We start from the raw sequence: 24,934 nt of genomic DNA, 5'->3' as shown, positions 1-24,934 counted from the left end.
ACTCTGCCAAATTTATGATGATTTTGATGACTCCAGAACCTTGCATTACACACCATGCTATATGATCAACTTTTCTGATCCATTCCACACCTTTTCTTTCACAATGCAATCGCATTACCAGAACTCAAGTTTATCTTTAAATGCTGCCTTTTAACACGTAGTGCAGTGCTAAAGATCAATACGCATTAGCGTTGACTCTCTATAAATTATGCTTTGCTGGAGGGTATTATTACAGCTTTAAAAATGTAATATTTAAAGTTTGAAATCCTTAGACATGGGTCCATTTTTCACCAAAAAATCCTTAGACATGGGTACCTATTTACAGCAAAAGGACCCTTGGATGTGGGTGTGGATTCGGAGGTCTCAGCCGCACACCCCCGTCCGATTATAATCTGAGTACCCCCCCCCCCCCCCCCCCCCCCGTGAGTAAAGCATCGTTTTTTAGCCCAAAGTTATGATATGGTCACATTACCCAAAAGTAGACTGCTCGGCGGCCGAGCGGCGAGTTTTTAACCAATTCTGTGTTTTTAGGGCATCGCTCGGTCGCCGCTGAAGTTTTAGCGCGGAGTTAAAATTTGGGCGGCGCCTGCTCGCTTTTCACTCGCCGCCCAAAATACGCTCGGTGCGGTCGCCGCCCGGGCACCGACCTAATCGCTGGGCGATGCCTATTCCAGCAGCGACCGAGCAGGCTACTGATCGGTCGGTCGCTGCTCTGATTTTTTACCATAGCTTTAAACTCGAAAAGAATACTTCTGCGAAGGGGAGGGGTGTCACCATGATGTTACAAGATGAATGAGATCTGGAGCATTTCTAGGGTGGAGCTCATCAGATATAAGAAAAATATTTTTAGACATATTAAAAATCTATGAAATATATTTAGATGTTTGAATAACAAAATATGTAATTGTATACAGCCCTGCACATCAACAGGAATCAACTTGTATTTGGATATCAACCTACCTTTAATTCAAGTTTGCTCGAATATTGGTATTTTCAAATTGCATTCCATACCGTATGGTTAATTTTGTATCTTGCAAATGAAAATATATTCATTTCAATTCATTCAAGGTTGCCCGAATATTGGTATTTTTACAAATTGCAGTCTATACAGTATGGCTACTAGCAATGATTTTGTTTCAGTGATTTTTCTTCGAACTAATGACCGGATATGTTCAATTAGTGCACTCGGTGATATATATAATCTTTCCACCATCCTGGCCGAACACATCAAGTGCGCTCCACCATACTATGATCAGTACTGAGCCAGCGATGTTCTGAAAGTAAACTCTGCTCGTGAATGGTGAGTAAAGTTGTCTGTAAGTCTTCATTTGGGGGCTTTAGCTTCATATTCTCCTTGTCATCAATATGGGAAATATCTCCAATCCAACGCCCAAGTACATGTAAGTAGGCTATCATTTTAGACTTATATCTCTTGTGAAAGGTTTGAGTATTGATGCAGAGATTTGCGTTTATTTCTTTCAAAATGTTCTTCACATTCGTGTTAACACTCCCTGTCAAATGATTCCGACATTTTGGTATGCTCCTATGGGAATTGCCATTGCGTACGGGTAGTGAAAATGTAATACAAATATTGCTAAGTATATGAACATTGTTTATCTTTTCTTCATAATAAGTTTCAATTTAATTCAATTACGTTATTTAATAAACGCAAGACTCTATCATTGTTATAAGTTCCGGAGCCTATGACCTACAAGCATTGCTTTCTCTTTAGGCTCCATCATATTTCTTCCTTTATTTTACTTATTCTTTTTGTTTGTATAAATGCATCCAAAAATGACTACAAACATGTAACATGCCAAATGTAATGATGTATTATACAACATGTGAAATATGAAAATAAACTGAAACTGAACTGAACTGAAACTAAACTGAACTGAACTGAACATATTTTTAATTCAAATTCGCCATTGATTATTTAGATATTTGCAAAGAATTCTTAAACAGGTCCATTATGCATTTGATGTAGTGTATGGAGTTTAAGGTTTGAGGATTTTTTAAAGCCCGTCTCTACTTGTTTGGCCAGGAAGGATTAGACCACCCTGCGTGTTCACTGACAGGTGGCTATCTCCTCAACTCAGCTCTCATAAGAAAAAGAGGATCATGGGGGACAAACGGGCACCGCTTAGGCATTGTTTTCTATATAGAGGGAGCTAGTAGCTACAAGTAGTAGAGTGGGGCTTTAATTCATTTGAGTTCATAATCATTTAATTCACAATTCATACTACCATTTCTTTGTTAGGATTATACCTAATAATACGTGAACCCCGTTTTCCTTCTCTTCATTTTTGTTTTTGCTTTTAAGTCCTACACTTTAACAATACCGTTTTGCTGGCCGGGGCTGAATTGCGGCCGAGTAGCAAATAACAATGTGGCTGTTGTAGTTGTTGTCTTTGTTGCTGTTGTTGTTCTTATTGTTTGTTTGTAAGAGGTCGATTGTCCATTGGAAGGTTTGTTTTCTCCGCCGTACGGTCTGAGAGGGTGTTGAGTTATTTTCCTTTATTTCATAGTTGATTTTAGGCCAGACGGATGTATTCTTGCGCTGCATTCGATCGATGTCTGGTGAAAGGTGCATTTTGATAAAGTGGTGCAAAATATAGCATACGCTAATGATTTGTCATACAAATTAGTTAATGGTCAATCGATGGCAAAACTTGTCCATTCCTTTTTTGCAAGATTTTGTTTGAGCTCACATCATTTGATGATCTATACAGACTACAATCCAGTCTCAGTGCAAGCAATTAAAAAAAAGGTTTCAACTGATATTCGTCATCATAGTTTAGATCATCGCACCGTGTACAAAAAGTAAGGTCAGTAAATGGCCGGATAACAGAGCAGTTCCAAGTAAAGAGGGGGATGACGTCATGCAAGGCTGTCACCTCTCTGCACTTTTGTTTGTCATCGCAGCTGAATTTGTTGGCTAACAAGATACGTAAAAAATGATCATATTACAGGTATATGTTTCAACAAAATCAGTGGACAATTTGAGGTAAAGGTAATACAATTAATTAGTATATGCTGATAATACAACTTTCTTTGTGGGGGATATCGGGTCATTAGAAGTAATTTTAAATGAATTATAAGAATTTGGAAAAGTGGTGGGTCCTAAAATTAAAAAAAAAAATAAAAAAATAATCACTTTTCTGGATAGGTATAAGAAAGACAAAAGATGGAAACTGCCAGACATTGATTTGACATGGATAGAAGATCCGGTAAAACATCTTGTTTTTGTTATGAACAAGTGGCTTTTACTGCCGGGGAGGATATTTTGACAAAAATGCAACGGGTTCTAGGTAATTGGCGCAAAAAAGAAAAACTAGTCTGGCAATAAGCCAATGAGTACACCTGCTTATTTTGATTCAGTTCCACCAATGATTATAAAGAATTTGAATAAAATGTTTTTTTTCAAACTTTGGAACACAAGAGTAGAAAAGGTGAGAAGATGTGATGTTTTTAAATTATGCAAACGGTGGGCAGAAAATGGTTGATGTGGAAAAAAAAGTGCTCATTTTCAGGCTTAGGTAGTTAGGGATGATGGTCAATATGGGAAAAACTGGGAAATTACTGGTTTACTCGTTTTGGAAGTCTAAATTTGATATCAAATTGTGATTTTCAAGTACATAATATCCCAGATAGCAAAATGTTGTGGGGCCCATCTGGGTTTTATCTGGTTACAACTGGGCTGGCCCACTTGGCCCAGATGGGCCAGCCCATCTATTGCCCACTTGGCCCATTTGGCCCAGATGGGTCTCAGATAGGCCCCTTGTGGGCCCCAGATGGCGGCCCAGATTGGACCCACTTGGGCACCAGATGGGCCATGTGGGTTTTATGTGGGACCTACCACATTCTATATATGGGTCAAGTGGGTTCTATATGGGCCCCATACGGGCTATAAGCGGTTTTATATATGGGATCCATTTGGGCCAAGTTGGTTTGATCTGGTCCCGTATGGACCAATGTGGTTTTAAATGGGCTTCATATCGTTTAAATGGGTTCTATTTTTACCCAGTTGAATTCATTTATCCCATTTCAATTTCCAGGGTACCAGTTGGGTTTAACTGGACCAGTCGTACCATTTGGCACAACTTTCAACCAGTTAAAAGCTCCAATTAGCAAACTTAATTAGTAGCTTATGAAGCACTTGTACTAATTAATTTTGCCAATGGCAACAACACATCGTCTAAAATTTCCAATGTAAAGGCATTGGTGGTAAGAAGACTTGGTTATAATTTGCTGTGATGAGACATTTCCATATACTTGTATTTTATTGAATCTGTTTTAGATCATAGTTAGTGTTTTTCCTAATTCATGTTTAATTAAATGAAATTTATACAAAGTAGTGAAATGTCTTAAATATTAGTAATTTACATTTTGTAGTATTTTCGAAATGAATAATTGCATATAACTAAATCATCAGTAAATAGGGAATATCCTGTAAATTCAGATAAATTGTAAAAAAACATAAATGTTCACGCACCCCATATTCATTATGCAAATTCTGGGATATATTTGTGGGTTTTGGGTGGGAAGGCCCATCTGGTTTACATCTGGTTTTTAGCTGGGCCCGGCCGATGCTCGATGTGAAACTTTCACCACCAAAAGACCCACATGGGGCCCACATGGGGCCCACATGTATTGGTATACGTGTGGGTTTTGGGTGGGAATGCCAATATGGGTTTTTTTATGGGCCACGTGGGCTCCATATACTTGTGGTTCTGGATGGGAAGGCCCATCTAGTATACATCTGGTTTTCAGCTGGGCGAAGACAATGTTCGACGTGCGATTTTCACCACCAAAAGACCCACATGGGGCCCACATGGGGCCCACATGTATTGGTATACGTGTGGGTTTTGGGTGGGAATGCCAATATGGGTTTTTTTATGGGCCACGTGGGCTCCATATACTTGTGGTTCTGGATGGGAAGGCCCATCTAGTATACATCTGGTTTTCAGCTGGGCGAAGACAATGTTCGACGTGCGATTTTCACCACCAAAAACCCACATGGGGCCCATATGGGGCCTATATGTGTTGGTACTTGTGGGTTCTGGATGGGAAGGCCAATCTGGTATACATCTGGTTTTTATATGGGCCACGTGGGCTCCGTATACCTGTGGGTTCTTGGTGGGAAGGCCCATCTGGTATACATCTGGTTTTCAGCTGGGCCCAGCCGATGTTCGACGTGCGATTTTCACCACCAAAAACCCACATGGGGCCCATATGGGGCCCATACTTGTGGGTTCTTGGTGGGAAGGCCCACCTGGTATACACCTGGTTTTTAGCTGGGCCCAGCCGATGTTCGACGTGCGATTTTCACCACCAAAAACCCACATGGGGCCCATATGCGTGGGTTCTGGTGGGAAGGCCCATCTGGTATACATCTGGTTTTTGTATGGGCCACGTGGGCTTTAGTCAGCCTATACAAAACCCAGATGGGCCCCAGATATTTTGCTATCTGGGATACATTCTATGTTTGATAGGAAAATACCTTCGTTTTATGTCGAAATGATTCGTGATTGGACTCCGGCTGATAAATTATTGAAAAAGAAACTCCCGTTTGAAAAAAATATTTTAAGGACCTGGGCCCCGTTGCATAAAACTTACCATTGATGGTAACTTTGCCATCAATGGTAACTTTGCCATCAATGGTAACTACCATGGTAACCTTGATTTTGATTGGCTGTTGAGCCCTGTTACCATGGTAGTTGCCATTGGTGGTAAAGTTATCATCAATGGTAAGTTTTATGCAACGGGCCCCAGGAGGAAGAATCTATAGAGATGGAAAGTGATAGTTAAAAGAAACAAAGGAAAAGATTAAAATAAAATAAAATAGTTTTAATCATAAGCATAATCTTTGATTAGTTTTATTTTTATTGCCATAATTATTATAATCATTGTTATTGTCATCATTATCAATATTATTTTCATTATTTTTTGTATAAATATTTTTTTAAATAATCATTGCTATTATTATTATTATTATTATCGTTATTATTATCATTACTAAGAACATTATAATATATACTTCTACTTCTCATTATTATCATAATCGACTTTCCTTATGAATGAATCTTATGAGAAATGAACAATCCCTAGTTTGCACCGATTTTTTTTTTTTTTTTAGGGAAAATAAGTTTCCACACTGAAAAAGACAAGATTACCCGCTTCTTGTGCAAATGCTTCGTAAATAATTTAAATAGTCAATATCGTATCAGGACAATCACCCCCTGGAAAATAACCCTCCCGGAAAACTTCCCCCAAGGACAGTCCACCTCCCTAGAAAATTAACCCCCCCCCCCCCCCCCCCCCCCCCCGCCAGGACTACCGCCCCGAGGATAATTATCCCCAAGACAATTACCCCCATATAATAGGTACCCTCCGGAAAATTTCCACCTTTTCACCCCCCCCCCCCCCCCCCCTTCTTTATTTTCCCCCTCGACCCTCGGCTCTATTCTTGTTTTCTTTTCTCCCACCCATATTTGCAGTAAATACACCACTTTTAGTTATTGTAACGAAAATCATAATTTCAATTAAAGCTGAACAAACGAATGTGGGTATCACATAGGTGACGCATGATGAGGATCCCGATGCGTACATGTATGTATATATCGTACGTGCAGGGAGTTTCCCTTGTTTTCCTCCGCTCTCGCATCATTAGCGCAGTGAATTGGGCGTACGTACTCCACTCCAGGGCTAGCGCGGCCGGAAGTACGGTATGATATGCCAAGATATTAAATGTTTTGACAGTGTCTGTCACTCAGTGATACCGCAAAGCTTACCAACGTGATTGCGTTCGTCTTGAGTACAACGGAAGTTGTCACTGCCATTTGCATGCTCCCTGTTTTGTCATTCACTTAAATTAGACCAGGCATAGGGAATGAAATATCGTTATTCGTTAAAATCTTGAAAACTGGGCTCGGGCTCAGCTCAGGCTCAGCTAAGGCTGCCCCATCCAATGACATTGGAGTTGGATGTTGCACTTGTTGTTGTACTTGTACTTTCTCCAATCTGTGGCTCTTCAGAGTTCAGTGTGTGTGGATGAAGATGGTCAAATTCCAAGGCCGACATGCAAGATGATGAAGACATTGACTACCGAAATCTCCTTGCAGCTAGCTCAGAAGAGGATCTCGTTTTATTTGAGAAAGACCTTTGGACTGGTGGTGGCAGTTCATCTTTGGCTCATGTAAAACGTAAACGACCTGAAATTGAAAACCGCTTTGACAATTGGTCCGATAAATTGGTATCAAATGTGATCTCATTGTTTCACGGTCGGAAAGAGAAGCAGCATCCACCAGAATCTGAGACAGTTGTGGAAAATGATGAGATCAAAGTTTGTTATTCAGATCAGCCTCTGAAAAGTCTGATTCTGAATGCAGCTGCATCACCCCTAATCGGAAGCCAGGACGTTGAAACACAGGACAAAAAACAAGATGGAATATGGTCTAACGCTCAGGCCGGCATTGGAAGATTTTGGTTTAGTGCCAAGCCTAAGAGTAAGACCAACAATGATGACTGTGTTAGACTTACATCACTTGTGTCAATAGACAGTGACACTGCAGATTGTAGTGATCACGATGCCAGTGCAGAGTCAGAGGTTGTATTGCATAGCTGTATTGATCAAAGTCCCAACTTTGGGGAAAGTTGGCCCGGACAAAGTGCTGATGAAAACAAACGGGACATTGACAAGGGTTGCAATAGTTTAGTGGGCAATGAATGTGCAGAAAACATGCCTGGAAAGTACAACTACACAGCAATGGACAACTCGCAGGTTGACATAGGGGAGAGCGAGGAGCTGGACCCACTGTTTGGTGGAAACAGAAAATCATCAGATGTTTATTACAAAGGTCGTCAAAGAACATGCAGAAAAAGGTAATATGATTTCAAGGTTTAAGGGCTAGGTCAAGTGTGATACAAATTAAAAGAATGTATCTACTACTTGTACTGGGTACATGCATGGATCATGTCTAATTCTGGATGAGTGACAACTCGGACTAGTATAAGCTTAATATCTACGACATGTTTGTATGTTATCATTGTCTACATGGTCTATGAGAGTTTAATTGATCGCCAATACTTGCATGGATTTTGGCCATGATTGCGTCTTTTAAAACATCAATTTTAATACTACGTGATAAGAATGTGTTAAAAATATTTCCTAAAGATGCGTTTGTGAAAATGTCAAGAGGTGAAATTCTACAAATGTTTTGTCTTCACTGCCGGCCTATAGATACTACATGTACTGGTGCTGAATAGGCCCACTCCCATGTACTGTACTGTGTATGTACATGGTCAAACATGTATCAAATGGACAGTGGATTATAAGATAATTTCGAAGCAAAATGGACTGTACATGTACCAGTAGTACTGTACAGTACTTGTAATGATATATTATGATACAGCTTTGCTGGGCATAGATGGTCTCCTTTGTGGATCTTCATTCATGTGCTACAAACGGTGAACATATAAAGGTTGCCCTGTTGCCAAGTGCTATTATGCAAACAAACGGTATAAAAGCATTTTTTTCTACTGCAAACTACATGTATTGCAATATTGAGCAAGTTGTGTTGTGCAATCATGTGTACCGGTATTAAAAGCAATTCACAACTTAGGCTTAGGAAGGCTTATTTGTGGGCTTTTGTAGAATGGTCCTCAAAATCAACAGAAAAAATACATGTAAGTCTAAAAATAGTACAAAACAGTACTTGAATACTGCCGAAATACCACTATTAAATTGTTTAGTGGTTCTAAAATCAAAATCTTGAAATAACATAGACTTTGTTGTGGTTTTGTAAAAACAGAGAGAATGGACTACTGATCTATTTTTTTAATAGAAAAAAACACTTTAAGTTTGAACTTTACCCAAATATGCAAAGTCCATGAACTTTGAAATGTACACAGTAATTCAACTACTGTCATAAACTTTATAACCTACTAATTCTGTTGTCTCATGAGATTTTTGATACAATTCTTGTACTTGTCCCCAAATCTATAAAACCAGAACCCCTCCTCTGCCTTTTTATACCTTATTGATTTGTACGGACACATAACTTAGCAAACTGATTGATCTCAGAACTGAAATAAACTCCTCAAAAATAGTTCTTCAATTCAAGTTTGAGAGATGATATCTCTCATGTTGCTATAAATTTCATATGAACTTTAAAAAGCCTGTTTATTTCCCTTTACAATGGTGCCCCATTTTTTAAAGATTGTGTAATCATGGAATGTGCAGTAATTAACTATGAATATGGGGCCAAGTCAAAAATGAAAAGCTGCAAAATGCATTGTTATTGACAACAGTGAGAGAATTCTCCATTTGTATGGAGGATGGATTGTGTTTTGACCATTGAATGATGTTGAGGGGTCACTGTTGACAATAACAGTGCATTTTGCAACAACAGTGCATTTCACTTTTGACTGTAAGTATCATTTTTTTAAATTATTATTGTTATTTATAGTATCAATAGTATTATTACCATTATTATTACTATTACTACTACTTCTACTACTACTACTACTACTACTACTACTACTACTACTAGTAGTATTAGTATTGTTGTTATTATTATCAGCAGAAGCAGCAGCATCATCATTATCATAAATCATTGTTATTAATTGACTGTGTGTAGTGAAGCTTCAGGATTTAGCACAATCATATGATCTGCAAACTTCTTAAATTTCTTTCTACCCTTTCCCCGTCTTTTGTATTCTTCCACAGTGAAATTCATACATCGTCCATTAGACCACTCACTTTACATGAGTTACATCTTGTGTACTGTACATGTCCTTTGATACATGTCCTTTGGCAAGAAATTGATCTACAGTACATCTGCCACACTCTCGACCCAGGTGATGTAAATGGGTACCTGCCACCTGGCAGGAATTAATTCCTTAAACTGCTAGAGCGCCATAATGCCAGCACAGCTAAAGCCAGGGTAATACATCTAAGTTTGGAAGCGCTTAGAGACTTAATTGTAATTCGCGCTATATAGAATGAGTATTGTATCTTTCAGCGACACACATGGATCAAGGAAAACAGGAATGTGGTCTCTAGAGGTTGTCTTTCTACAATGTGTACAGTGTATTAGCATAGTTGGTCACTAATATTATAAAGCAGGTTTGACTGAAACACCGATCCTTTCTCCATCTCACCCTGTAGCACCCTACTATTAGCATCTACATGTAGTCCATTCAAAATAGGTTTCAATTAAAAAGTCAATTCTTTTATAGATCTTTTGTCCAGTTTTTGTTTACGACCAGTCATAGATTGTCCTCTACGGATAACAGAAACATCAGCTTCTTTGCTAGACAATACTAATGTCACCACTTTTATCCAATCAGGCATCCAACAGCAACTGCAATACTTGATTTAATTAATAAAATTAATGTGGCCATAAACAATAAGGAATATACTCTTACAATTTTCATTTTAAATACTTACAATGTCAATGTTTATGCAATGTTTCCTCCTTCTTTTCTCTATTTTCTTTATCTTCCTTTTTTAAAATCTTGACTTTGTTGTAAATTATATATTGTTAAGTTATTATTATTCTTTAAATTTGGTGAGGATTATTTTTAACAAGCCATTAATGTGCTTTTCATGTCCACCCACTTTGGATATCTCGTTATATCATCTTGTATTGATGATCTTTTATCTTGATGTGGAAATTAAAAAAATGAAATGAAATGTAATTAATATTCCATTTTCATTCTTTCTTCGTCTCGTCCTGTAGACTCCTAGCGTCTATGCTGATCATCCTCATCCTCGGTGTAGCAATAGGATGCGGTATAGCTGTAGGCCTGATCTACGGCAGGGACAGTGAGAGTGAGCCGAGTCCAAGGACAGGCTATGTCTACCGAGAAGCTGCTGTTGCTGCCGACGCAGCTCGTTGCTCTGAGGTCGGAAGGTAAGATGAAAAGGGAGGTCGGGTAAGTTGTTGTATTTTTGCTTTTACTTTCTTTAATTTTATGCTTGCCCTTACTTTTACCTTTACTTAATGTTTACTTTACATTTACAATTTTTTTTACTTCAAAAATTACTTTTACCTACATGTATAGTTTTACTTTTAATATCCTTTATCCTTACCCTGCCCTTTACTTTACCTTTTTTTTTCTCCTTTTTTTCCCCCTTTTTTTCCCCCTTTTTTTCCCCCTTTTTTTCCCCCTTTTTTTCCCCCTTTTTTTCCCCCTTTTTTTCCCCCTTTTTTTCCCCTTTTTTTCCCCCTTTTTTTCCCCCTTTTTTTCCCCCTTTTTTCCCCCTTTTTTTCCCCCTTTTTTTCCCCCTTTTTTTCCCCCCTTTTTTTCCCCCTTTTTTTCCCCCTTTTTTCCCCCTTTTTTTCCCCTTTCCTTTCTTTTCCTTTCCTTTCTTTTCCTTTCCTTTACTTTCACCGCTACTTTTACTTTTACTCTATTTTAACTTTCCTTCAGTAACCCATACTTTTTACCTTTACTTCACTTTTGCTTTTTTCTGTCTTACATGTAATATTCAAAGGAGGTTTGCAATTCATAAAGTTTGATATTGATCAGGGAACAATACGTGTATGAAAATGAACTTCAGAAAAAGACATGATGACTGAATGACTGAATGATTGTTTATGTCTTGAACTTCTATTTGCAGAATGAGATATTTCTAACCACCTTTCTTACCTCTTTATTCGCTTAGAGAATGATACCCGAGACTGGCACATTATTATTTAAAGTGTATGGTAAATGAACATTGTAAGTGTGCCAAAAGTTGATCGTGGTGGCCCGCAGTTTGTTCCGTTCGTCAACTGTAGCGCAAAAAGAATTTAATAAAATGAGTTTGATTACCGGTACATAAATTTGTAGATGATATGCCTTATTTGATCTTTTTAGTTGAAATTGTTATCAAGGCCAAGAAAATTCATTCTGAAAGAAATAGGCCATAGTAATGAAAGGATTTTTTTACTGATGTTCATTTACCCCAACCATGTTTTTTGTTTGTGTCTTTGGTACTCAGGGATATACTTTTAAATAGAGGAAGTGCCATGGATGCGGCCATCGCTGGATTACTATGCGTGGGACTGTTCAATGCCCACAGTGCAGGTATAGGTGGAGGCAGCTTCATAATGTACTATGACAGAGAAACAGAGACGCCATCTTTCTTGAATTCCAGAGAAGTAGCTCCCCTGCTGGCATCCACGGACATGTATACAAATGAGAGTTTAGATGCATCAACTGTTGGTAAGATCTTGGGGTCTAAAGTTTTTCCTGCACAAAAAATTACTCCTTATTTTGTGTTACTCTTTGTCCAAATCTTTTGTTTTCTTTCCAGCAATGACGTTTAACAAACAGATAAAGTAGGCCTAACTATGCTTATTGGCCTTTGGGTGCGTTTATCATGTTTTGCCACTCAGAATCAGCGTTTCTATATGTACATATTGAACCACACTATACAAACGTGATTTGCGGGATGTTGCGTTTATCAACCTCGTCACGATTCGAGATAAAAGCCTTGCGTTTATCATCTCTCAGAAATGTGATTCTGGCTCTATCATCTATGTCACATTCAAAACACACTTTTTTTGGTGTTTCAATATACCCATATCTAAAGACATTTGAAAACAGGCTTGCGTTTATCACCATGACAATTTGCCTGAAACACGCTCAAAAACACTGATTCTAGGCATAAAAAGGTACTATAAATGCACCCTTTTTTGCATTAAGGCTGGAACTTATTTCCACCTAAATCTAAGATTCATGTGAATGTAAACTATTTTGTTTTGCTGTGGGGTGTTTTTTAATGTTTAGGTGGATTACCATATATGAATGTGACTTAGTCACCACCTTTGCACGTTTTAAAAGAACCCACTGCACTATTCATATATAAAAGTAGGGGGATAAACCCTGGTGTAGTGGTCCACCTGCTAACCTGCACACCCCCAATCAGTTATACCGGGAGGAGAGACCCGAGGGTCACAGTGATTCAGTTCGCTTTTAACCTCCCAGGCACAGGTGACGCCAAATACTTAATGATAACGTACTAAAGGAACATGTCTACAAAGACCACTTTTTGTGTTTCCTTTTGGTGGTCACTATAGACAGGTTTGACTGTATTATTACCCTGGTTATTGGATTGCCCACAAGCAATGTATGCACAATCTTCACTCCTCGGGTACCATTCCAGCCAGGCGCCATTTTTTACAGATGCTGACAATTCTGAGCAAACTACAATGACTTTGGCATCCTACCAGGTACCCATTCAACACCTTGGTGGAGAGTGGCAATGTGGATTTATGTATTGCCAAAAGACGTTGTAGCTGGGCTGGGATTCAAACCCGCAAGCAACCGTTGGATTGAGAAGTCATATCCTTATTATCTATACAATTTATCTTTAAAAATTATCTGACCCAAGCTACCATATTTAATTTATACAATTATGAGAAATAATCATCTTAGGCAAAGACGCGCTCATCCCGTGCAGGGCTCCAGTTTCCAGTGGGACGTGTTCATCGGTTTCTCCAAAAGGTCAGTAACATGTCAGACAAAATTCTTTGGTCTTCGGACCTACTGATATTTGTCTGCCATTCTCATGATTCTGTATTGTTGTTGTTTCCTTCTAGGTGGTCTTGCTATTGCGGTGCCTGGTGAGGTAATGGGGTACTGGGAGGCCCATCAGAGTTTCGGCAAACTCCCTTGGGCTGACCTATTTGAGCCCTCTATAGAGATTGCAGAGCAAGGTTTTACCGTAGGCCCAGCCCTGGCAAATGCGATAGACAGCCAGAGTGATCGTATCATGGATGATCCAAACTTGAGGCAAGTTCCGGAGGTTAAATTAAATTTTTAAAATTGTTAATAAGTTGTACAAATTTTACAAATATAAAGTGTAATTTGGGTTGGTTTGATTATTATGCCATACACATGTAGCTGCAAGTTCTGCAAGGTGAGAGTGCTCTTTCTTTTTTCCTGTCTGTTTTATATAATTCAGATAATCAGATTATCGTGTCTAGTTGTAATTTCATCAATGTAAGACAAATCTATTATTGTAATTGTTATTATTTAGAAAGAAGAAGAAACTACTGTACATACAAAATGAGGAGGGGACCCTGTGTACTGGATGTCTGTAGTAGTGTTGCTAGTTGTCCTTGCAGATGGAGTTTGCTGGGGTAGCCATCCAGGGGAGATAGGTTCTTTAAAAGTCTGGTTAAATTTCTTAAGTGGCCTGGTATATTTATTTATTTAATTCTGATATTTTATACAGGTTGGCAGAGTTGCTGCTACCTTGTTTGGCGTTCAACAATAAGGGATGGAGCAACGTCGATTTGGCGCTGCTCAGTGGCTGCCGGGCTCACGATCAATTGGGCAAAAAGAATTTCCATTTTCGGTTTAACTTAATAACATTTGGAGTGGACTTTAAAGAATATTATTATTATTATTATTATATCACAAATTTGGTGGTGTTCCATGAGGCCCTGTTTGGTAAGGATAAAACAAAGAACAGCAGCAAAAAAAAATGAAATAGACAAATACACAAGCATATAAAAGGTAAAATACAAATTAATTTGTATCCTCATGAAATAACTGATCATTCAAGAATCAATTTCGTAAGGAGTTTGCCAGAGGAACTTAATGATGGGTAAGTGACCATGCAGGCAGAGATAATGTATTATTTAATTTTTCTTAAGTTGTCATGATATTACTGACTAATTACCTAACCCAATATTTTCATTCTGTGTCTTTTTTGTCCATATAGGGAGATAATGTTGGATGAAAATGGGGTCCTCCTGAAGGAGGGCGGTACCATGTACAGACGAAAGCTGGCTCAAACCATGCGCACATTGGCCGCAGAGGGTGCTGCAGCCTTCTACAATGGATCAATGGCTGCTACCATAGTAGCAGAAATAGCAGAAAGTGGTAAAAATCAGTATTGCTTCCTAGGGGGGGGGGGGGGGGGGGGGGGGGAGGCTTACAACCCCCAAATAGAAACAAGTCCCTTGGGGGCATGTGCCAAATATTTGCATTCTTAGCAGTCATCAAATTTTGGTGATCATCAAATTTTGTTTGTACACTTTTGATGATAGTTGTAATAACAATAATGATAGTAATAATGATGATATTCATAATCAAGATAACAACAATAACAGGAACTTGTATTGTGCCATCTATGTGTATCTAGGTAAAATAGATAAGAAATAAGATTCAGACAATTCTGGTGTGTGTGTGTGTAATTAGGTTTTTACAGATGTGTATCAATCAGATATGGTTATTTACGTCTGGGGACAAACCTCTAATGTCACCATCCGAAAGACGTGACTCAGTTTCCGACCGGGGTCCGCCCTGAGCCAGTTTATAGGCAAAGACAGAGAGCTGACCAAGTGAACGTGCCACTAGACCGACTCACATCTCCCTTGTCCCGTCCAGCCTTGCTGAATAAGTATAAAATAACAGCCATTGTCTTTTTTATCTTGATCCACCAGGTGGGATCGTGAGTGTGGATGATCTTGCCCAGTACCGGGTAGCAGTCAAGGCTCCTATCAGTATAGAAATCAATGATTATAAGACTTATACCGGTCCCCCTCCATGCAGTGGAGCAGTGTATTCTCTCATCATAAATATACTAGAAGGTAAGTTTAAAAGAGCCCTAAAACTTAAAGGCAAGTTATTTTACTGACATCACTAACACTGCTGTAATGTATATTCAATTGCGTGATCTGTCGGTGAAGGTGCACATAGAGCGATTTCCGGTTCCTGTACCCAAGCATCTTTTGTACAGGTAGCATACATGCCAACTGTTCAGATTAAAGAGGAACATTCCTCTTTTTGGGAGAAGATAATTATCATTTTAATGCAGGTGTTCCTCTTCCTGTACAAATTTGTCTGTAGTATTGAATAGGAGAGTTAGGATTGTTCCTCTTTTTTTTGAAAATAGCATAATTTGTACAGATTTCTGATTTTCAAATGTTGGCATGTATGAGGTAGGTGATGCATTGGGGAAATGGCTGTCGACACATCGGGATATTTTGAGCAGTAGAGGGCAGTATATACATAAATCTCAAGTAGTGTCAGTAGAATACCTAGCCTTTAAAGTGTTCCAATCACCAAAATTTGTTTTCGATCTCGATGTAAGGAGTTCTACTGTATGTCACTATACGGTATTCAAAATACAAGATTTGAACATTACTTTTACTAAGAGATATCGCAGTGTAAATAGGCTCCTTGTACACATAAAAACAAATAGTTGTGGAGTAAACTACGGTAGTCGAAGCATGCAAATGCCCTGCCTTAGATTTGGGTGTACACAGAACCCAAGTCGGAAGGGGGTTCTGTGCATGGGGTTTTATGTTCTCCTTTATTTTTCTTCCTAACCAGTTGACCTATAGAAAGCCAGGTTAAGATTCTTTAAGGTTGATTTTATATATTGTAGCTATACACAAATTATATTTTAAAGGTGATTATTACATTTTGATATCATCTTTTCAATGTGGGAGCACTGTGGTGTAAGCTATAATTTGTACAGGGCCTCTCAGGACAACAGTTATAATACTGAGAGAGTTACTCTGCTGGAGCATCACAATGACCATTGAGTTTTATTAAAAGATGGAGCATAAGACTTCCAACAACATTCAATGATTCTGGAGTTCAGATTTGTTGAGCCTAAAGTGAAGTTTTTCTCCCGATTCTAATCCCGCCCCCCCCCCACTCAGTGTTATTTAGCGTACGCATATGCTCGTTCCCACTTTTTGAAAGCACCCCCTATCTGAAGACTGCCAACATGTCCGAACCCCCCTTTCGCAGGCTTTTCGCTGGCTTTTCCTGCCTTGGAAACCCCCCTAAATCAGGAAAAATGCTCATTGTACTCCCCTAAATTCAGAATAATTTCTCAGGAGTCCAAAGAGATGAGAGAGAAAAAGAAAAAACACCCCCTTTTTAAAGAAATCTCCGGGTGAAAAGTCAAATACACCCCTTTTTTTACAATTCTCGGGCCGGACTTTGTCGCACGAAAAGTACCCCTTTACCGGACATTTTGGCAACACGCATGTGGTCATTCGGACCCGTGAGTGGGGGGCCGGGATTCTAATATCCTTATGAATATTGTGAAATATTCTCAGACTATTGTTTTCATGTTTAAATTGCTTTACCGGTATCTGAATAGATCCCTAAATGCTAAAAAAAAAGAAGAAGAATGTTCTGTTATATTCTGAAATGGATACATCTGATAAAAATGTTGTTAAACAAATATACGTTAGAATTCTTTTATTAGAAAAGAACTACTCTAATAATTACATGTATCACCCCCGTGTTCTCAGGTTATGGTTTCAGTCCGGAAAGCCTGCAATCTATCGGAGATGAAACATTGACATACCATCGTATCATTGAGGCATTCAAGTTTGCCTATGCCAAGAGAAGTGCCTTGGGAGATGCAGACTTTGTGGATGTGGAAGAAGTAAGGATTTGAACAGACCAACCTGATCATAATCTCTCAGGAATTCTTGTAGTGGTAGCAGTAGTAGTCCCTAGTATCAGTAACTGTTGCAATATTAGTATAAGTAGTAGTAAAAGAAGTAGTAGTAGCTGTAGTAATAGTGGTAGTAGCAGTAGTAGTAGTAGTCCTTAGTATCAGTAACAGTAGCAGCAGTATTAGGAGGAGCAGTAGTAGCACTGGTGGAAGGAGTAGTAGTAGTAGTAGTAGTTGTAGTAGTAGTAGTAGTAGTAGTAGTAGTAGTAGTAGTAGTAGTAGTAGTAGTCCTTAGTATCAGTAACAGTAGCAGCAGTATTAGGAGGAGCAGTAGTAGCACTGGTGGAAGGAGTAGTAGTAGTTGTAGTAGTAGTAGTAGTAGTAGTAGTAGTAGTAGTAGTAGTAGTTGTAGTAGTAGTAGTAGTAGTAGTAGTTGTAGTAGTAGTAGTAGTAGTAGTAGTAGTTGTAGTTGTAGTAGTAGTAGTAGTAGTTGTAGTAGTAGTAGTAGTAGTAGTAGTAGTAGTAGTAGTAGTAGTAGTAGTAGTTGTAGTAGTAGTAGTAGTAGTAGTAGTAGTAGTAGTAGTAGTAGTAATATTAGTAGTAGTAGTAGTAGTGGTAGTAGTAGTAGTAGTAGTAGTAGTAGTGGCAGTGGTAGTGGTGGTAGTGGTAGTGGTGGTAGTGGTAGTGTTGGTAGTAGTAGTGGTGGTAGTGGTAGTGGTGGTAGTGGTAGTGGTGGTAGTAGTGGCAGTGGTAGTGGTGGTAGTGGTAGTGGTAGTGGTGGTAGTGGTAGTAGTAGTGGCAGTGGTGGTGGTGGTAGTGGTAGTGGTGGTAGTGGTAGTGGTGGTAGTAGTAGTGGTGGTAGTGGTAGTGGTGGTAGTGGTAGTGGTGGTAGTAGTAGTGGTGGTAGTGGTAGTGGTGGTAGTAGTAGTAGTGGTGGTGGTGGTAGTGGTGGTAGTGGTAGTGGTGGTAGTAGTAGTGGTAGTAGTAGTAGTGGTAGTAGTAGTAGTGGTGGTAGTAGTAGTGGTAGTAGTAGTAGTGGTAGTAGTAGTAGTAGTGGCAGTGGTAGTGGTGGTAGTGGTAGTGGTGGTAGTGGTAGTGGTGGTAGTAGTAGTAGTAGCAGCATATAAGTAGTATTTGCAGAAATTGTAAAAATGCTAGTAGAAGAATCATTCTTGAAGAATTAATGAGTTTATCAGTAATAGCAAGAGAATTAACATCATTTTCATGCTTTGCCCCCTCTCTTGTTAAAGATGAAGTTGAGTTCTGGTCATTGTGATTGCATTGTGAAAGAAATGTTGTGGAACCGACCAGAAAAGGTTGATCATCTAGTATATAAGTATTGGTGTGTACTGCAAGGTTCTGTAATCATCAAAATTATAAGAAATTTGGCCAAGTCTTGGTAAAGTTACAAACACTTGCACCGAAAGATGTATATGGGACTACACGAACACGTGGTGTAAAAAGCCGCCCCCCCCTCCCCCCCCCCCCCCCCCCCCCCCGATTTTTACGATGTTACATGCATATTTAGAATATAAAGGCATTTGAAGAGCCATGCTTTTCAGGGAACATGTCTTAACTGATTTTCTTCCACACTTGCATAATAAGAATGAGTAATGCTCACAAATTATTTTTCACCTCTTCCCAGAACTCAACCTTCTCTTTAACTCTTCCTGATTTTCTTTCCCCCCTCTTTAGCTTGTAGCAAACCTGACTTCCCAAGATTATGCTGATGGTCTCCGTGCACAGATAACAGATGATAGAACCCATGATACCGAATACTACGGACCATCATTTACAATTGTAGAAGACAGTGGTACTTCCCACATTTCAGTGGTAGACCAGTTTGGAAACGCTGCTTCAATCACCAGTACTATAAACACATAGTGAGTATTTATCTGCAGCGCAAGTTTCTTCTTCTTCTTCTTTTGTTGATGTTCAAAGGGCTATTAAAGCAGCTTTTCTCAAAGATCTTTTGTTGTACATGCAGGCACACTTAACACCAGGTTTACACCCTACTCTTTGTGAAAAGTGTAGCCTATTAAAGATAATGCAAAGTCTTGGGATATTTTGAAAATTGGTTGGATAGTGATTCTTTTAAATTTTTATATATTTGGATGCCCTTGTGGATGTAGTATATTAAGCACTAGAAAATTTCGCCCCTAAAACATTTCTGCTTTCGAGCAATTGAATAATCAAAATTTACTGGTGCTCCAGGTAATTTCCAATATATATGGTAGCTGCGACCATGAAATCTCAGAATATGCAGTTCTGATATATAAGTTCCAAACAGGCATAGCAAATTGGTTGATTGTAGTCAAGAAACATTGTTTTAAAGCTAAAGTAATATCAGTCTTGAGAGGGAGCTATACATAACAAAAAGTTTATTATTTACAATTTCATCACTTTAGACTCGATTTCAACTATGACAACGATCATTGAATATTGTGAAATCGCATATACTTCCAATATGTTCATTTCATTATGAAAAGCTATACCCCACCACTATATTACAGGAATCAATGTAATCTGGTGGGGTACCAGAACCCCAATTAAAAATTTGAGAGAGCTACTACTATAACACAGGCACAAATGTAAATCTGATGGGGTATCACTACCCCAATTTTGTATCTCTCGTTAAAAACTTGGACAGAGCCTTGAGGCTCTGCATGAGAGATTATGATATTGGATGGCAGCTGGACTCTTCATCATCTTACGTAATACTAGTGTAAACAAACTCTTACTGGGGCTCTGCCTGAAAGGAAATATATATTTTACTTGTTTTAAGATATTTTCATGTCCAAAAGTCACTTATAATTTAGATGAGGACCATAATGAAAGTTCAAACGAAGCAAAATGACCCATAATTGGCGATATAACAACAATTCTAATTGTGAAAATTAGCACTCTTTATCCCTTCCTCTCTCCCTCTATCATGCTTATCTCTCTCTCCCTCTCTCACCTCGCCAAGGTCTCGGCAGGGGGATTACATTGTCTAGCGCTAGTGTTTACTTTAGGCTTAGCTCTAGGAGTAGTGAAACTCAAGTGGGGGTTTCAATTTTAAACGACGAATTTTCGTCATGTGAACCAAATTTATGACCCGGCCCATCCTGAACCCAAGCCGGCATTGAGAACAGCGGGGAGGGGGCGCACTAGCTTACACACAAGGTGGTGGCAAGTCAGACGACTATCCTGTTCTTTCACAGTCGTACTGATAATGATTCATGGTGCATAGGTTTAATTACAATGGGTCCATCATCGATATACATTTGCCACTCTGCACCTAGGTGTAGTATATGGGTACCTGGTAGGAGTTTATTCCTTGAATGCATTTGGTGTCCTAAAGCAGCTGGGCTAAAGACAGGATAATAATACATGTATATCATATATAGTTTCTGCTTGATGGTATCTTGATTATGGTGGATTTCATCATGAATACCAAAATTGTTAATGATATCGGCGACTCTAAAAGTGTGACTCGATATTATTTCGCAAAATTTCGCAATTATGACGGTACTCTTCTCCCCGACCCTCCCCAGCTTTGGCTCTAAGGTGCGTGGAAACACTACAGGGATCATCTACAACAATGAGATGGATGACTTCTCCAAGCCCGGAGCTCCAAACGCTTATGGAGTGCCGCCCTCTCCGGCAAACTTCATCCTACCAGGGAAGCGCCCTCAATCTTCAATGACGCCAGTCATCATGGTGGACGATGACGGAGACGTGCAGTTCGTTGTGGGGGCATCCGGAGGCACCAGAATCACCACGGCAACCAGCCTGGTAGGTTTCTCACGTGTTGGGATTGCGCTCTATATACGCTTCCGCGACAATCGCTCCGTGGTTGTTTCTGACACTAACCAAATTCCTTACTTCAACCATGGACTCAACACTGTACTTTCACTAATCAAAATAACACAGTCTAAAACTAGTCAAAAATAGTTAAAAAACAGCACAGAAAATATGTTTATGGACTGCTTTCAACTCTGAATATATTTTTCATCCATCTTTCGTTCCAAATCCTTAACCTCTTTGTATGTTTTGGGGGAATTTTTATGCCTCCGTTACGAAGTAGCCGGAGGCATTATGTTTTCGGGTTGTCCGTCCGTACGTCTGTACGTACGTACGTCCCGTTCTCGTGATCGCGTTATCTGAAGAACCGATTGATGGATTCCTGCCAAACTTTGGTCATGTATGTATCTTGCAGAGCCGATGAACTGATTAGATTTTGGGGTCACAAGGTCACAGGGCTCATTATGTATGCAAAAACAGCTCGTGATCGCGTTATCTGAAGAACAGATTGATGAATTCCTGCCAAACTTTGGTCATGTATGTATCTTGCAGAGCCAATGAACTGATTAGATTTTGGGGTCACAAGGTCAAAGGCCAAAGGTCACAGGGCTCATTATGTATGCAAAAACAGCTCGTGATCGCGTTATCTCAAGAACCGATTGATGGATTCCTGCCAAACTTAGTTCATGTATGTTACTTGCAGAGCCGATGAACTGATTAGATTTTGGGGTCACGAGGTCAAATGTCAAAGGTCACAGGGCACATTATGTATGCAAAAAATAGCTTGTGATCGTACAATCATTAGAACAGATTGATGGATTCCTGCCAAACTTCATTTATGTATCTTGCAGAGCCAATAAACTGAGTAGATTCTTGGTTCATAAGGTCAAAGGTCATTGGCTCATTATGTATGCAAAAATAGCTTGTGAAAGCATTCTCATTAGAACTGACAGATGGATTACTATTTAACTCAGGACATCTTGCAGAGCCAATGAACTGAGTAGATTTTAGGGTCATGAGGTCAAAGATCAAAGGGTCATATATGTATATGAGAAATTGCTTGTAATCACGATATTCTGAGAACCTGTTAATGGATTACAATTGAACTGGAATTTTAAAAATTCTTCTGTTTTGGTTTCTAAAATTGCTCTATGACGGAGGCATCATTTTCGACTGCGCGCAGTCGAAGTTCCATCTAGTTTGGTATGTCTCTAGGAAATACCATAAAAATATAGAGAGAATAGCAATAAAAAATTGCATTTGAAAAAACTCCTTTATATTCTATAATGAATTTTCATTCATGAAATTGATGCAATAATAAATTTTTCTGTTGGTATCATTAGAAAGAGTGATAAATTTCCTAAACAAATTTTACACAATATTTCTGTTTTAATCGTTTTTATTTTGATATGATACATGGCTATAAAAGAAGTAAAGGCATTTGAAAAGTAATTTTTTGTGACGAGAAAACCCTTTGGCACAGTAAAAGTCAAAAGACTTTGCTTTGCTTTGCTCTTTATTATCAGATTACCATGGAAACCCTTTGCTTTGCTCTTTACTTTCAGATTACCATGGAAAGTCGTTGATTTGCTTTGCTCTTTACTTTCAGATTACCATGGAAAGTCTTTGGTTTGGTTCTAGTCTTCAAGATGGAGTAGAAAGAAGGCGTGTCCACAATCAGCTACTTCCCAATGCCACCAGGTACGAACCAGGATTCCCTCAGGTATGCACATTTTTGTTCCAGACACTACTCCTAACTTGAATTATGACCCCAAAATATTGTACTGATGCGTATTTGAGAGTATTTTGCAATCAAGCCAGGATTTTTATGATACACTTAGGGGGAAGCAGAAAAAATCAGAGAAAATTAGAGAAACAATAAGTTAGACAAATCTTAAGAAAGTTATGATTTAAACAGTTTTTATCACAACTTTTCGCTCGCTTTTCTAACACATAAAATCAATATAAAACAGACAGTATAATTTTTTAATATTTTGGACTCCGTAGGATTCTTTTTTCAATGATTTTTTAGTAGATCCCCTGAGGATACGGTGTGTAGGAGAAAAATGGAAATCTACGATATATTTTAGTGTACAACAAGTGGGGGAGGTGCCCCCAAATACATCACAGTCTAATGACCAGTTTTTGTCAATTTGAGATATATATTCCTTCAGTGATCTCAACGTGCCAAATACATCACAGTCTAATGACCAGTTTTTGTCAATTTGAGATATAAATTCCTTCAGTGATCTCAACGTGCAAACATTCATAACTTTCTTCTAATAGTCCGGTGGTATTTAACAAATTTCTGTTTTTGTCCATTCTGCATTCTGTTTCAATGAAATGTAAAATGTGCCAACTTAATTTCAAATCCATGAACAGAAATCCCTGAAAGGATTATTGGCCCTGTTTGGTTATTAAAGCTAGTGTGAAAATGTGTGCACTCTTCATCATAGCCAAAGCTGTACAAATAGTTACTTTGAAACAGACAGAGGCAGAAAGAGGCAGAAAAAAAACGATAATTTTTATGAAAAATGTTAAAGCTATGATTGCAAATGTTATATTCCAATTCCATCTGTTCACTTGCAGGATGTTATAGATGGTCTGATCCCGAAAGGCCAGTATGTGGAGGAGAGTACCAGCGGTGCCGTCGTCCAGGTGATCAAGCGTCTGGAAGATGGATGGGTGGAAGGATACTGTGATAGCAGGAAAGATGGCAAACCCTCAGGATTCTAAACATTGATCAGACCACACATCCATAGGGTAGTTTTAAAGCCCCACTGTCCTACTTGTAGCTACTTGCTCCCTCTATGTAGAAAACAATGCCTAATCAGTGACCATTGGTCCCCCATGATCCTCTTTTTCTTATGTTAATTGAGAGCTGATTTGATGAGATAACCACCTGTCACTGACCACGCTGTGTGGTCTAATCCCTCCTGGCCAATGTATGTATGTATTGGGTTTTTACAGACGTGTATCAATCAGATATGATTATTTACGTCTGGGACCGACCTTTAAACGTCACCATCCGAAAGACGTGACTCAGTTTCGAACCTGCGTCCTCGGCTGAATCAGTTTGTAACTTCCACTGTTAGCTGGATTACAGGCGCACGCCACAACGCCTAGTTGTTTTAAAGGCCGGCTGTACTAGTTTGGCCACAACTAGGCGTTGTGCTTTTGTCCTGTTTATTCTTGAGATTTACTCTGATGAATGCAAGATGAACAGAGTATGTCCGTATTTGTTACTATTCTTCAATTTGTAGTACCAATCATCTCTTTTAAAACCATATTAACCTGACTGTGTTAAATAATATTGAGACACACTTTTAGAGTCGCTGATATCATTAACAAATATGCCTTTTGCATTCCAGATGAGTCTTGACTGGGCTTGAAGCATATTAATAATACTGGTAGTCAGTCTCATTATGACCAGTACATTTTGCTTATATTCCTCAGCTCTGATAGGATTGTGCAATGCAATCAAGTTCTGGTGACAATTTTGCCACTCTCAACCCTTCAGCAATTTTTTAATTTAGATTTTATCTCGATCTTATTTGAATAAGTTATAGTTTTATTTTAATCTAATTTAATTCAACTTATTTATTTCATAAAATCATGTGAGTTAATTAACATTCAGAAATGTCCATTCATATGTACATTCATTGTTGGGTCTACCCTAAACTGAATTTAAAGGCACAAATCCTCAATAAGTCACTTTGA

General features: G+C 38.8%; 1 protein-coding gene across 3 annotated transcripts; it reads left to right on the top strand.

Moving 5' to 3' along the window:
- Positions 1 to 1,252: 1,252 nt before the first annotated feature.
- On the top strand, positions 1,253 to 24,080 carry LOC592814 (glutathione hydrolase 1 proenzyme). Of its 3 annotated transcripts, none has more exons than XM_030992339.1 (11): positions 1,253 to 1,400; positions 10,746 to 10,919; positions 11,993 to 12,216; positions 13,596 to 13,788; positions 14,726 to 14,886; positions 15,450 to 15,596; positions 17,280 to 17,416; positions 19,124 to 19,311; positions 20,965 to 21,205; positions 22,824 to 22,937; positions 23,804 to 24,080. In XM_030992339.1, exons 1-11 carry the CDS (start codon positions 1,366 to 1,368, stop codon positions 23,948 to 23,950), a joined length of 1,761 nt encoding a protein of 586 aa, XP_030848199.1. In that variant the 5' UTR covers positions 1,253 to 1,365; the 3' UTR covers positions 23,951 to 24,080. The 3 variants fall into 3 exon arrangements, with proteins under 3 accessions (XP_030848199.1, XP_030848198.1, XP_030848197.1); XM_030992337.1 differs by lacking the exon at positions 1,253 to 1,400 and adding an exon at positions 6,705 to 7,884; XM_030992338.1 differs by lacking the exons at positions 1,253 to 1,400; positions 23,804 to 24,080 and adding an exon at positions 6,699 to 7,884 and having other exon boundaries at positions 22,780 to 22,887.
- Positions 24,081 to 24,934: the final 854 nt, after the last annotated feature.

The sequence above is a fragment of the Strongylocentrotus purpuratus genome, unplaced genomic scaffold (assembly GCF_000002235.5).
Source record: "Strongylocentrotus purpuratus isolate Spur 01 unplaced genomic scaffold, Spur_5.0 spur5_scaffold_2, whole genome shotgun sequence".
NCBI classification, from domain to species: Eukaryota; Metazoa; Echinodermata; class Echinoidea; order Camarodonta; family Strongylocentrotidae; genus Strongylocentrotus; species Strongylocentrotus purpuratus.
The sequence above is the reverse complement of the archived record's forward strand: the minus strand, read 5'-3'. Positions and strand labels throughout refer to the sequence as shown.

What these genes read in the sequence shown, in the direction of transcription:
- LOC592814 (XM_030992337.1), top strand. Translation starts at nt 7,082, where the DNA reads ATGCAAGATGATGAAGACATTGACTACCGAAATCTCCTTGCAGCTAGC. An exon ending in CAAAGAACATGCAGAAAAAG is followed by an intron (nt 7,885 to 10,745) that starts GTAATATGATTT and finishes CTCGTCCTGTAG; the next exon opens with ACTCCTAGCGTCTATGCTGA. An exon ending in CGTTGCTCTGAGGTCGGAAG is followed by an intron (nt 10,920 to 11,992) that starts GTAAGATGAAAA and finishes TTTGGTACTCAG; the next exon opens with GGATATACTTTTAAATAGAG.